This window comes from Trachurus trachurus (genome assembly GCF_905171665.1).
Source record: "Trachurus trachurus genome assembly, chromosome: 24".
NCBI lineage: Eukaryota > Metazoa > Chordata > Actinopteri > Carangiformes > Carangidae > Trachurus > Trachurus trachurus.
Genome location: NC_139910.1, coordinates 8,439,965 through 8,454,057, shown reverse-complemented (window position 1 = coordinate 8,454,057; position 14,093 = coordinate 8,439,965). Strand labels below are relative to the sequence as shown.

At 42.8% G+C, this 14,093-nt stretch overlaps 1 protein-coding gene across 1 annotated transcript in view; it reads left to right on the top strand.

The window, feature by feature from the left end:
- Positions 1 to 3,271: 3,271 nt before the first annotated feature.
- Positions 3,272 to 14,093, top strand: part of kif3ca (kinesin family member 3Ca) — a gene marked incomplete at both ends in the record, with an annotated part of 31,521 nt that continues 20,699 nt past the window's right edge. Inside the window, one exon of the mRNA XM_084000621.1 lies at positions 3,272 to 4,669. Within this exon, the coding sequence (XP_083856747.1) occupies positions 3,272 to 4,669 (1,398 nt within the window). The remainder of the gene's footprint in view (positions 4,670 to 14,093) is intronic.

The window sequence follows — 14,093 nt, the reverse complement described above, 5'->3', positions numbered from 1 at the left end:
CTCTAAACAACAGCGGATAGTTGTGAGAGGTGACAGGAAGTGAGAGAGGGGAGAGAGAGGAGAGGGAGGGGGGAATAACTGAGCAACAGTATATGGTATGCATGTTGATCACTTGGCCACCCGGATGTCCCAACCTTGTGTTTCGCCTGGAAAAAAAAATGGCTTGGTTTGCTCAGCAGTAAAAACACATTTTACAAAGTTTAAACAAGAAGAAACTCAATCAGTTAATTGTATAAATGCTATAGTCTTGTCAACCACTGTTTAAAAGTTAAACATGAACTTTCCATCTCAAAATATTTTCAAGATTTGGACGGCGAGTGGCTACAAACTTTACATAACACTAATCTTTAAGATATGAACAGGCATTTACTCATCTGTAGGTCAATTGATATTAATGTATATTAGTGATAATTGAGTTGATCACTGTAGGGGCTATAACTTTACTTCAGGGTTATGGTTATTTGGACCACAAGTCAAACCATGACCTTTGACCCATGCAATATGAGCTTTATACTTTACTGTTGGGTTGTTCAGCCAAGTGCATACATATTTGAACCATTTTACAGCATTTGTGGCAGTTTTCACATAAAGTAGAGCTTGATAAAGGGTAAAAGTCATATACAATGTGAGTAAATGCCCCAATGATAATATAAAAACAACTTTGATTAAGTGATTTGCTTAATCAGTGGAGGGATATGTACAGTATTTCCAACATATGGCAATAATAATGACTCCCAATTATGTTAATTTAAGTTTGATACACAAATTTTCCTAGCATCCTATTTCCAAATTGCATCATGCATTTGGGAAGTCCACCCTGCACTGTAACAGCCCGGTGATGTGCATTTCCCTGAAGCCAAACAAACATTTGAGCCATGGCCGTGGGGGGGGGGTTTCTTATGTGTGTGCGTAATTTTCTGGTTCTGCTTCATGAAACTTCCACAAACAATGTATGATGAGCAGAGCCCCCACAGTGAAGGTCACAGTCAGTCGCTGTTAATGCTGCAGTCAGACAAAACACGTCACGGTGAAGTGACACATTAAGGATTATGATGAAGCTGTTTGTTTTTATACAGGAATTATGTCATGTGTTGAATTCCCCATGTGGCTCAGCCTTTCCCCCCTCTGTGGCCTACATAGTGGCTTACTAAACTCTAACACTGGGGGTGTCACATATTCAAAACAGGATGATGATGATGAGATCAGGACATTTTGGTAGTTTTATGGGCCGGGGAATCACCTACAATGTCACCTCCTACATTAGTACACGTAATAACTGGAGTAAAAGGAGTCTCCTGACCCCCTGTGGTGACATTGACCAGCTGCAGGTCGAAGTGTTTCCCCTCCACAGATGTTTCACTGGGTGGCGCTGTTGTGTCACATTTTAAACAAATGAAACTGTTAAATAAGTATTGTAATAATTAATTTCTGTCCTCAATTTGTACCACTTTGGGAGCCCACTTTAATAAGAAGCTTGATTATATCTCTCCCCAGCAGCTATAACTGGAAATACTCAATTACTACAGGTCAATAATTGTGAATGAAAAACCAATGAAAGAAAGAAATATACCTGCTAGACAAACCTCAGGGGATGAAACCCCAGATTAACTACTTTTTATCAGAGAAAAAGCATTAGGTAACATCTAATTGATTGAAATGTATTGACAGTTTCTCCCCTCTCTTTATCATCAGATTAGAAAAACTTGATTTTCCCTTATCTAGACCCTTAAACTTTCCAAAAATAACACATTTTATAGAATAATTCACAAAACGTCTTGTGTATTTGATTTACATTAAATGATTCAACCATAAAAACCAGCTAAAACACTTTGCTATAAGAGTTTTTCCAAAATTAAAACTGCTTACCGTAAATGGAAAAGATGAAAACTCAGAATCAGAATCAAATACTTCATTGATACCCAAGGGGGAATAAGGTTGATTTCAGTTGGAGTAAGATATATAAAGTGGTTAATCAGTGGTGTGGTCTAATTTGTTGTAGTGGGTATACTGCTTTTTGGGTGGGTACTCTGTTCATACCTTTATTACATAGACTATTGGTTAGTTTTGTTGTAGTGCATAGGCTTACTGAAATATTAATGCATTTTCAGTGTATCACTTAGACTACACCCCTGGTTTTAATGATAAAGAAAGTAAATATGAATATACCTACAAATATATAAGATTAATATATCCATAAAATATAGTCTATATATATATATACAGTAGGAAGCATGTCCTTTGTCAGAGAAAATAATAGCCAATGCAAAGAAATAGCTTAAGTTTCCAAATTGCAGTTGCACACGTTTGTTGCTATCAGTAAATAAGTAGCTATCTAAATAAATTATAGGCCTATGTTGAATAAATGAACAGTGGGAGCACCACCAGCAATGTGTATAATTTTATCCATTTATGGAGTTGGCAGTAGAAAAACTACATTTCCCATGGTCCTCTGTTCCACTCCGCAGTGATGTGGGGTGTGGTGGTTGAATGGACTGTGTGTGCATGCATGTGTGTGTCTCTCCCTATGTGTGTGTGAGAGTGTTTGAGAGTGTTTGAGTGAGTGTGTGTGTTGCGTACGGGAGGAGAGCAGAGCAGAGCAGAGCACCGCCGCTCCGCTCCGTCTCTCTCCGCACAGACCGAGAGCCGCTCGCTGCAAATCCAGTCCGGAGCATCTGTGACTGAGCGGAGCACCGAGGAGGAGGCGGGGGAGAGGGAGACGATGCGGACAGACGCCGGTTCTCGACAGCAGGATCTAAAAAAAAAAAACCCAGGACGACATGAGTAAGAAGACAGTATCTGCACTGATTGTTTCCATTGGTGGCTTTGTGGGAATTTTTTTTCCTTCTTCACCGAATGGATGTGGACGTGTAGCGGCACTGCAATGGAGCGTCGATCCGACCAGTAAGAGCTGCTGCTGCTGACCGTCTGTCTGTCTGTCTGTTCGTTCACAGGCTAATATCAGACAATAATAATAATAATAGGCTTAAGCGAAGGAAATTAGCCATTAAAAACAGTGGCATACACGAGTGTGTGGTGTTATTATTATTATTATAGGCACTGTATGTAGCCATTTCCCTCCATGATCTGATCAAGAAGAGATAGCTACAGAATTTGGCATTAATGATTTAGAAATCAATGGTTACACAAGCAGCAGCCACAGGCAAGACAGGAAGGTACCCAGGCTGATCATTATAAGGCTTAATTAAAGGCAGAATTAGTTTTTTTTTTAGTAAAAGTTCATATTGATTAATTGTGTTAAAAACAATCAGTCATGTCAAAAAACAAGAGCAGTGAATCGGTGAAGGTGGTGGTTCGATGCCGGCCCTTGAACCGGAAAGAGGAGTCCAATGGGCCTGCTGGATGCATCGTGCAGATGGACCTGAGGCTCGGACAGGTGATCCTCAGAAACCCCCGAGCGCCGATCAGCGAGCCGCAGAAGACCTTCACGTTCGACGGGGTTTACGACGCAAACTCCAAACAGCGAGACCTGTACGACGAGAGCGTGCGGCCCCTGATAGACTCGGTGCTCGCGGGGTTCAACGGCACCATATTCGCGTACGGGCAAACCGGAACGGGAAAGACGTACACCATGCAGGGCGCCTGGATGGACCCGGAGAAGCGAGGCGTGATCCCCAACGCCTTCGACCACATCTTCACGCACATATCCCGATCGCAGTCCGATAGGCAGTACCTGGTGCGGGCGTCCTACCTGGAGATCTACCGGGAGGAAGTTCGCGATCTTCTCGATCCGAATCACGGCAACGCCAGAGCCCTGGAGCTCCGAGAGAGTCCCGACACGGGGGTCTACGTGCGGGATTTGACGTCGTGCGTTTGCAAGAGCATCAAGGAGATCGAGGAGGTGATGAACGTGGGCAACCAGGCGCGGGCGGTCGGGGCGACGGACATGAACGAGCACTCGTCGAGGTCCCACGCCTTGTTCCTGATCACGGTGGAGTGCAGCCAGCCGGGCCCCGACGGGAGGAAGCACATCCGGGTCGGACGCCTCAACCTGGTCGATCTGGCCGGCAGCGAGCGCCAAGCCAAGACCGGCGTCCAGGGGGAGCGCCTGAAAGAAGCCGCCAAGATCAACCTCTCGCTGTCGGCGCTGGGGAACGTGATCTCGGCGCTGGCGGACGGCCGCAGCGGCCACGTGCCGTACCGGGACTCCAAGCTGACGCGGCTGCTGCAGGACTCGCTGGGCGGGAACGCGAAGACGATCATGGTCGCCACGCTGGGCCCGGCGCCGCAGCACTACGACGAGACCCTCACCACGCTGCGCTACGCCAGCCGAGCCAAGAACATCCAGAACCAGCCGAAGGTCAACGAGGACCCGAAGGACGCGTTGCTGCGGGAGTTCCAGCGGGAGATCGCTCGACTTCGGGCGCAGCTCAACCACCGGAAGTGGAGGAGCAAGCAGCAGAAGAAGGACGACGGGGATGAGGAGGAGACCGAGGGCGAGGGCGAGGAGGTGGAGGCGGAGGTGGCGAAGGAGGCGCAGGAGTACGTGAAGCTGGAGGAGCAGCGGCTGGAGAGGGAGAAGGAGGCCATCAGAGGAGACCGGTTCCTGCTGGCCGAGGAGAAGCAGAGGCTGCTGGGAGAGAAGGAGAGGATGATGGGAGATCTGAGGAAGGAGCAGGAAGCCACCGAGCAGCTGACCGCCAAATACAAGGTGAGAGCTTCACTCTTTTCTCAGGGTATCTATCCGCGGGGGTCTTGAAAAGTATTAAAAGGTGATAAATCAATTTGGGGAAAATTAAGACCCTTAAAAAGTATTAAAGGGACAACGAGGAGTTTTGGAAAAGCAAAGCGTTTTCACACTACATTTATGAGCCTCCCCGCGCACCGTTTTCATTCATCAAGAATTAAAGTCGGAGGTTCGAAGACGATCACATACCGTCGTAGTTCCGACCATAAACGGCGATTCGGCTGCGTTATTCTCATGACTCGCCACGAAACCGAAAGTAAGGAAACGCTGGTCGGCTCGCCCAGCATTTTCGCCACCACTAATAATAACAAAATAACGATAGAGACAAAATGATATATTTATCAAAAATGGGCCCATTAACAAGTGGTAACGTAGATTCATCCACATTAATATGATACTTTTTTATTGTCAGGGAATTTTTCGTTCTGCCGATGGAGAAACTCCTCGTTGTCCCTTTAAAAAGTCTTTTCACATCTTTTATTTTGAAGGTATTTTTTCCAGAATTAGCCGTCCAAGAGTTTGAGTCCTACAAAACATTGTAAAAGTGTGTCAATTTATTCATTTAAAAACAAAAACAAAGATGAACCGGTACATAAAAAAAGAAAAGAATTTGTTTTTTTTGTTTTTTGAGAGTGGAGCAATGTTTTTTTGTTTTTTTTTGATGAACTTTGCTTTTGATTTATTTTCCCAGCCTATTTTGAATTCTGTAGCATCATAGTGGTCTATAGTCTTTATCACAAACTAAAACTGTTACGTTAAAAGTGTCACTGATGTAAATGGTTACAGCTTGAAGTGGCAGTGGTGAGGTATTGAAAAATATTGAGAAGGTCTTGAAAAAGTCTTAAAAACGGTATTATTTCAAGATTCCTGTATATACTCTGCTTTCTTTCTACCTTTTGTTCCTCTTGAATCCACTGTAGACAAAAAAAAACACAACAATGCGTACAGTTACACAGAGAGTACAACATCAAACAGACCCAACAATGAAGAAAACACAATTAGCTGGGTAATAGATTTAAAGAGTGGGAGGAGGAAACTCCCATTCATTTATCCATCGACAATGTTGGGTGACTCAGAACTCAACATCAAACTCACTCGCCCAGTTAAAGCATCAATACAAAAAACATCTGCTTCGTGGTTAGGAGGTCAAACGTTCAAGATTGTGCATAATCTACTGCTGCGATAGTTCATTTTCCATTCATTTTCTGCATTTATTGATAAAAAATACCTGTAAGTGATCTATAAAATGTTAGTAAATATGGACAACAACCCATAACAGCGCTGTTCTGTGTGGTTAAGACTCCCAGAAATAACAAAAACCCAAGAAATTCAGTATCAAAGAAGACAAACAATTGAAAAACTTGACTTGACTTCATTGATTTATTGACAAATTCTTCCAGCTCTACTCTATTGTTTTAGTTTTTTGGGGGATTTGTGGCTCAGGTTTGGATGAATTAAGCAGAGTTTTTGTTCACAAACACAACATATTATTGTTTTGACTTTGCTACCGTTCCTCTGACCTACTTCTTATCCATGGCAACAGCAGCCGAGACCTGAAACAAGGTTCATTAGCAGCTGCTGATTCTCGACCTTCTTCAGGAGATGAAGTAAACCTGCAGTCGTCAAGGACGTCTTGGTCTTTGTTGATGTTCATTTGAAACAGCAGATGGAAAAACAATCTCACCTCAAGGTCCAATTAAACACATGGACCTTCAATGGACTGTTTTTTTTTATATTTGATAATGACACATATCAAAATCACTGATTGGTTAAAGCGGATACTGCTGTTACTAACATGACATATCCATAAAGACAGATCCATGTTATTGATAAAACTAAATTCCTCTCACTCACTCTCTTGCTACACACACACACACACACACACACACGTGCACACGCTCTGTTGAAGGAGTCAGATTAAGGACGTGCGGTCCATGAGATTATCATGTGTGATAATCTGATAAACCTTTATTAAGTTACATTAGAAAACTAAACATAGGGATGTTGTATTAATAATATTATGACTTAATCTTTTTTGTCATCTAGAGACAAGATGAGGAAACCGGTAGAAAGTGCAAATGTCAGGAGTTCACACATGATCTCATTTGGAAAGACATTTATGAAACAGTAAATTAATAAGGCACATCAACAAAATTACTTTTTCCGTTGTTTTTTATGCGACTTTTTGCTCTGAAACTATATTATTTACGACTTTGAACAGTCATATAATGGTATTTTAAGTGATCCATCAGTCACCTGTGTCATTTAACTCGTATTTTGCATTTCTGGCGGCTTTACACTTTCTAATTTGACAGAATAAGAGGTCAGACCCCACCGTTTTCTTTAAACTCCACACTTGGGCGTTGTGCATAGTTGTTATACGAAGCCCAACGTGACCTGATGTCCACAATGATTCATCAGGTTTATTCTCTGGAAGTCAAACTCTGTGATCTAGTTTCATGTGCTGCTGCAACTTCTAACTGGGTTATGTTTGAACTTATCGAACAGCTGAGTCCATGCAGCACCAGTGGACCCAGTGAGTCACTGTGTGTGTGTGTTTTTGTTCCTGTCGTCCTTGATCCACAGCCTGTCTCATATGTCCAGACAGGAACTGTGGTCATTGTATCTTAAAATGTCACAGCCCCCCTCCTCCTACTCCTCCTCCTCTTCCTCATCCTACCCCCCTCGCTCTCTTTTCTGGCCCTCCACACACTCACCATCACACAACCAGTCAGCAATCAAAGACTGAGTCAGACCTGCTTCACTGACTTGCTCTGATTCATGGGCATATCCAGTCGATAAGTCACCCGTGCAGAATGACTGCGCTGCGGCCTCTAACGCTGCTGCCGGCCCGGCCCCGTCCGACACAACGAGAGGCTGCTGCTGCTGCTGCTGCTGCTGCTGCTGCTGCTGCTGCTGCTGCTGCTGCTGCTGCTGGATCAGCTTACTGAGCTGCAGCAGGCAGCCACAGGCACTAATGTGAGGAGGGGAAATACACTCTCACTACTGTCACCTCTGTAGGAACAATAGGAGGCCAAATATAGGGTTTGTAGCTACTTAGAGAGGAAAAATCCCAGCTCGTATCCTCCTCTTCTGGTTTTATTTTGTCATGTTTTTAAAAATATATATTTTTTATTGATTTCACAAAAACAAACAACGAACCATACAGCACGGACACAGCCAAACTGCAAAACAAAAACACACAAATTCACATACATGAATTGCACATCATAGCTATAACATACAAAAATTGACATGGGGACTATATACTGGGAGAAGGAGAAGAGAGTGGAAATGAAAGTGTTCTATGACTTATTGATGAAGGCAAGAAAATATGGTCGCCCCTTTCTGTAGCAGGTCAACAAGGTCACCAGGAAGATAATTCAGGAAAGGCTGCCAGACAGACACTATAAAACAAGTCATCATTGCCCTTTAATGAGGCACTGAGGTGTTCCATATGGGAAAAACCTTGAATATTTCCCTGTACCACTGTGTAACTGATGGGGGATTGTCTTTTTTAATCCATTGAAACAAAACACATCTCCATTTTGTCATGTTTTGTTCATTTCTTGAGCTTTTAAACATTGTTAAGTTTTGTTGTTGCCTTTAATTGATGGGATAGCTGCAGATAGAGGGAGGATGACATGCAGCAAAGGGCCACTGATGGAATCAAACCAGGGGCAGCTGCAGTGACGACTATATAGGCATATGGTGTTGCCTGCTGAGAGGTGTGAATCTGAAGCAGAGATATGTGTGGGCAGAGGGAGCCATACCAGCCTGGCTGAATTACATTGTCCTCTACTGAAGCTGTTTTCAGTGGACACAATGATTTGTTTGCCTCTTCTGCAAACGGTAAAATGTTTCAGATCAATATCAGGATATAAATAGAAATGTTTATACTGACAAAATGGTCAGTAAGTAACACAGCGTCGACCCAAGCCTCTATCAGGCCCGAAGCAAAATCTAATGTTTTTTGGGGGCCTCTATTACTGCCAAATGCCAATAATACAGATTATTTATCATCCACACTGTTATGCCTTGCAGTAACACAGTGAAATCAAAACAAATCATTGTGGTGGACGCTGGAGAAACAACCAGTATTCTGCAAATTACCCTCAAGAAGACATTTCATTACTTTCTAAATAATTGCTTCATATAAGTGGCATAAAACACAATATACTGTATATGTTTTGAAACATCTGATTTATTGGAGCCTTGACAGGCAAGACAGGTGATCAATCATCATAAACTGTAGCCTACAATCCTCAGAAGTTGTGACTATACACATAAAATAACAAGTAACAAGTCAATTTGAATACTGATAAGTGTGTTACTTAATTTGAAACAGCAATTAGTTTAGTTTGACATGCTTGCAAATCCAAGATTAAGATTTAAAGTTCTTTAAAAGAGCTCAGCCATAAGCACATGGTTTTAACCTGGATTTACTTTATTATACAGAGTAATGTTTACAACCAACACTGGTGGTAAGTGATTTTAAATACTATATTTGGGTGCATCTGCCTTGTCTTATAATAAGCACATCATCACAACAAGAGAAAAGCAGGTTATAAATGGCCACCAGAGTTTATTATTTCTCATCTACCTTTGTGCTTTAAAATGGAGGGTTGGACAACAGAACCTAAAAAACCCCAGAGAGGCATATTTATGTTATTTTTAGTAAACGCACTCATCAGCAGCACACATCAGATTGTCCAGTGTTTGTGCCGACCTCCTCGTTTTAGCAGCAGCGTAAGCACACTTTGATTTTTTTGTTTTTTTTCTAGCTTCACAGGTCGTTGCTCTTCTCTTTAGTCAGTGAAACTGTTCGGTCGGTCGGGGGAAGTCCCATGACACTGAGGCTATAACGTCTAATATCTCCATCTCATATTTCTTCCTCCGTCACATTTGTCACGCACATTTTTTGGTGCCAGACCTCATGAAACCTCCTGTGATCAGACGGCGTCACAGCTGAGCTCCGAGGGTCTGAGGCCGTTTGATGCTGCTGAGCGATGTCAGAGCAGAGAATCAGTACCAACGCTTCTCATCCTCCTCCTTCCCCTCCAGCGGGACCACGACAATGATGATGATGAGGATGATTAAGGAGATGATTAAGGAGAAGAAGAATTTCCTGCCTTTGATGCATCAATGTGTCGCTGGTGGTTCAAAAAGGAAACCTTAGTGACCTCAAAGCGACATTTGTTTGGTCTAATGGTAAACAAACCCCATGAAAACGCCTTATTCCTCTCCACTGTCGCCCAAAATGCAATATATTCCTATTTATTGAAGCTTTTTGAGCGTTGATACTTCGAATAATTTGGATTTACAGCAAATAAGTAATTCAAAATAAGCGTATAAATATATAAAACATTAGAAAACATATAAATAATGAGTAAAGTTTTATTTAAATGTGGGAAAAAATAATTAACAAACTAGCTTGTTGGTTTAAAAATACATTTTCTCTTAAGTCACTGTTGTGGTTTCACAGTTTCATACATGCTTAGGAGACCCCAGGCCTGTAGCTCTCCTCTGATTGGCCGACACTGATATTAACCGACCAATCACGGAGCGCTGCCTGAAGGTTCCATTTTTCTCTCTGCCCCCTCCCGACCAATGAGGGAGAGGTTGCTAGGCGCACAGACAGAGGAAGGAGAGGGATGAGGAGAGAAACACCAATTATAGATGATATCAGTGCAGAGCAATTGAGTCTCCTCTTCTTTTTCTTTTTCTTCTATTTCCTCTCTCCGCTCTCTCCTACACACACACGCACACACACACACACACATGCAGGACAAATGTATGTAGGTCGTAGAGCGGCCTGGTCAGCGAGCTGTTAACGAACCGTCTATGAGTTGAACTGTGATGATGGTGCAGCTGTTAATTTATCTGCTGCAGGTGTCACAGCTTTAATGTGCACATATAATAGTATAGAGGAGTTGTTGTTGTCATGCCGACAGCATCGTGTTGGCTTTGACCCTATGGGACTGTCGCGTCTTGGGCCGAGTGGCGTTTGATTTAAGTGTTTTTTTTCTTCTTCCTCCCTTCACCTAGATCACTTCCTTCCTTTTCCTTATCTCTGATTGGCTCCTGTTTTCACCCTCCTTTACCTTATTTACCTGATTTACTTCACCTGGGCACTAGGAGATTAATTTAACCCTTTGAGGTCTGAGCCTGTTTTGGTTGTTTTTGACCTTTATATACCACGGCACGTAGAAAAATATTCACCATTTGGTATCTTTCTTTCTTTTTTCTTTTTTTTGTAGCACAACTGCATCTATAGCCTATCAGTGGTTCCCAACTCTTTTTTGGCTCATGACCCCATTTTGACCTCACAAATTTCTGGCGACCCCGATTTATATTTGAGAAAGTGACAGTAAGAGATTGTGTGTGGTGTTTTTAATCATAACTTTAAAAAGAATAATAATTAGTTTAAAAAAAATTGATCATTTATTAATTACTAGACATTTCAGGCGACTCCATTTGAATTCCAGGCTCCAAGGTTGAAAAACACTGATCTATATCATCACCTACTGTATTAACATACTGGGCCCAAAAATACACAAACGTCACGTAAAGTAGCCTAGTATCAGCTCATTCAACTGCTTTTTAAAAAAAAAAAGATGCCTGCCCATCTCATCCCACTTTTACGCTATAAATATTTTTGTAATGTCAGATTAACACTATCATATCTCCGGTTTTACACGCTCTATCAACGTCAAACAAAAACTGTGAGAGAGTTTCAAATCTGCACTTTCCAGTGAAGTTGACAGCAGCGCTCCCAGGTGACCTATTTTTTTTGTTACGGTGTGATCTGATCACGCCGGCAAGATCACAGGCCCTGGAGGGTTAAAGTCAGTGTTGTAAAACCTGTAAAAATGAACCTTTATGTCTTTACTTCCATTGTTATTCTAGTTGTCCCAGCTTCTTCTTCTTGTTGTAGCTGTTCGGTCGTCGTTCTTCTGCCTCAGCTCTTTGAATGGAGGCTGTTTTTCCAGCTGAGGAAACAGTTGTCGTCGAGCGCAGCTGCAGGAATATTTGAGACGCTTTAAAAAAAAAAAAAAAAAACTCAGTCAGTTGTGTTCAGCTTCTGAGATGCTCCACTGAACTAATCCTTTATATAAAAAAACAGTGGTGCCGTGGAAACTGATTTTTTATCTTACTTCTTTATTTTTTCATGTCGTCAGCATTTCAGATTGAAAGCGTTCTGCTCAGCTCTTCCTGTATCATCAGCGTGTCTCGTCGTCCTGTCGAGTCTCATCGACTTCACCGACGTCCTCTGTTTTGTACGACACGTTGTTGTTAAACTGTGAGAGATGGTGACTGTGTGATTCTGCCGACAGCAGCTGCATGTTGTGCTTCTCTCTGCTGCACAGATGTGACGTTTCGGTGCCAGGCACAAAAATGAGGAGAGGCTCCATCCAGGACTCCACTCCACAGTTATTTCACCACTGTTTTTTTTAATCTTTTTATAACTTTATATATAACTTTATAATCGTATAAATAGTACCAGTGCTGTTTTGAAGCAGGTATCAGTGCAGCGTCTCACGAGGAGGCTGCTGTGTCCCCGACCCTGCGGACTATTCTTAGATCCACTTTTCTGGGTCAAAACTGAACTGCCTCCTCTGCTCTCACGGTAGAAATGTCTTTTTTCCTCTCTGCTTGTTTATTTTAGGTCCTTATAGACTTAAAAAGTACATTAAAGGGATAGTTCAACATTTTTGGCAAATTCTACTATCACCATAATCCCTATAGTCATAGCAGTAGGTTCATTACTTTTAATTATCTGTGCATGTTGTTTTGAGATCAGCGGGGCAGAGACATGAGCTGCTCAGGGAACACAATGGAGGTGAATGGTAAAGGTCGCCTGTCAAACTCATCAAACTCATCAAATACACAATCCAACAACTCCAAAACGCTCTGGTGGGCAAGTTGTGACCTGCACATTCACCACGCTATTAAAATAATCATGTATAATTACAAGACAGAGTTCGTTTTAGAGGCAAATGCAGCCGGAACTACATCCCAGACACGGCTGCTGGGCGGAGTGACTTCAAAAGCCCAAGTAGTTCAGAGGGGGTCATTCCTATGTTCCCACAGCCCTATGTTCCCTCAGCCCTATGTTCCCACATTTCTAACTTTTGTTGTCACTGAAAATTAGGCCCTATGTTCCCACAGCCCTTTGGTCCCACCATTGGTTGTGTTTAGGCGATGAAGAAAAGAGTTGGTTAAGTTTAGTAAAAAGACCCGGTAGAGGCTAGACAGGCCAGATAGACAGAGTCCAGATAGGTAGAGAGAGTCCAGAGGGAACATAGGGCTGAGGGAACATAGGGCTGTGGGAACATAGGCACGCTCCCGTTCAGAGTATTTGCTTCATGTGTCGTAATGATGCATATTTATACTGTACGTTATTATCTCATAGCGTGGTGAATGTGCAGGTCACAACTTGTCCACCAGAGCATTTTGGAGTTGTTGGATTGTGTATTTGATGAGTTTGATGAGGGAAACCAAGAAATCCCATTAGCCTCCGTAGCGTAGCTCTGAGCAGCTCACGGCTCTGCTCCGCCGTTCTAAAAATAGCTTGCACTAACAATTAAAGGTAATGAACCTACTGCTATGACTATAGGGATTATGGCAATGGGCGAATTTGCCAAAAATGTTGAACTATCCCTGTAAGCTATCTGAGCTTCCTTTAATAATGCATCATTGTCAATGCTGTAGCTGGAACATCACGTTATCTTCAAATTTTTCCACTTTGTGAGCACTTTAATGATCCTCGTCCATCTCGTCTTACGAGCTCCGGAGATAATGTTTTGACCTTGTAATCAGAGAACATCGGCTGAAAGCTCCAGAACAGCTGGAGCAGCGTTTCCTTCCTCCTCCTCCTCCCTCTCCTCCCTCTCCTCCTCCTCCCTCCTTACTTCATTCAGTCATTTCTTTCTGAGGTTGTTAACTGGGTCAGTTTGCTGCATCTTCTTCAATTAAAGGTTGGTGTTTAGAGGTGTTGCTGCTGCAAATTTGGATCAAAGAGAAGAGGTTTAATCGGTGGGAGCAGGGCAATGATGTGAGGGGCAGACTGACTCTCACTCTCTCTCTCCGGAGTGTGAATCCAATAAAGAGAGAGTAAAAGAGCTGCTCGGTGGCAGACTGCCCAGATATCTATCTATCGTCTGTGTGGGAAACACTGGGCCGTTTCTCTTGCGATGCTTTTGATCTTCTCATTTCTCCTCTAAAGGAGCCTGAAATAGACGTCGCATCGTCGGAGGAGGAGGCCGAGCTGGCCCGGGGCAGAGGAGCGATTGGTCCGATCCTCCAGATAGAAAAAAAAAAAAAATGGTTGCATGCATCTGTGTGTGTGTGTTTGTGTGTGTGTGTGTGTTTGTGTGTGTGTGCT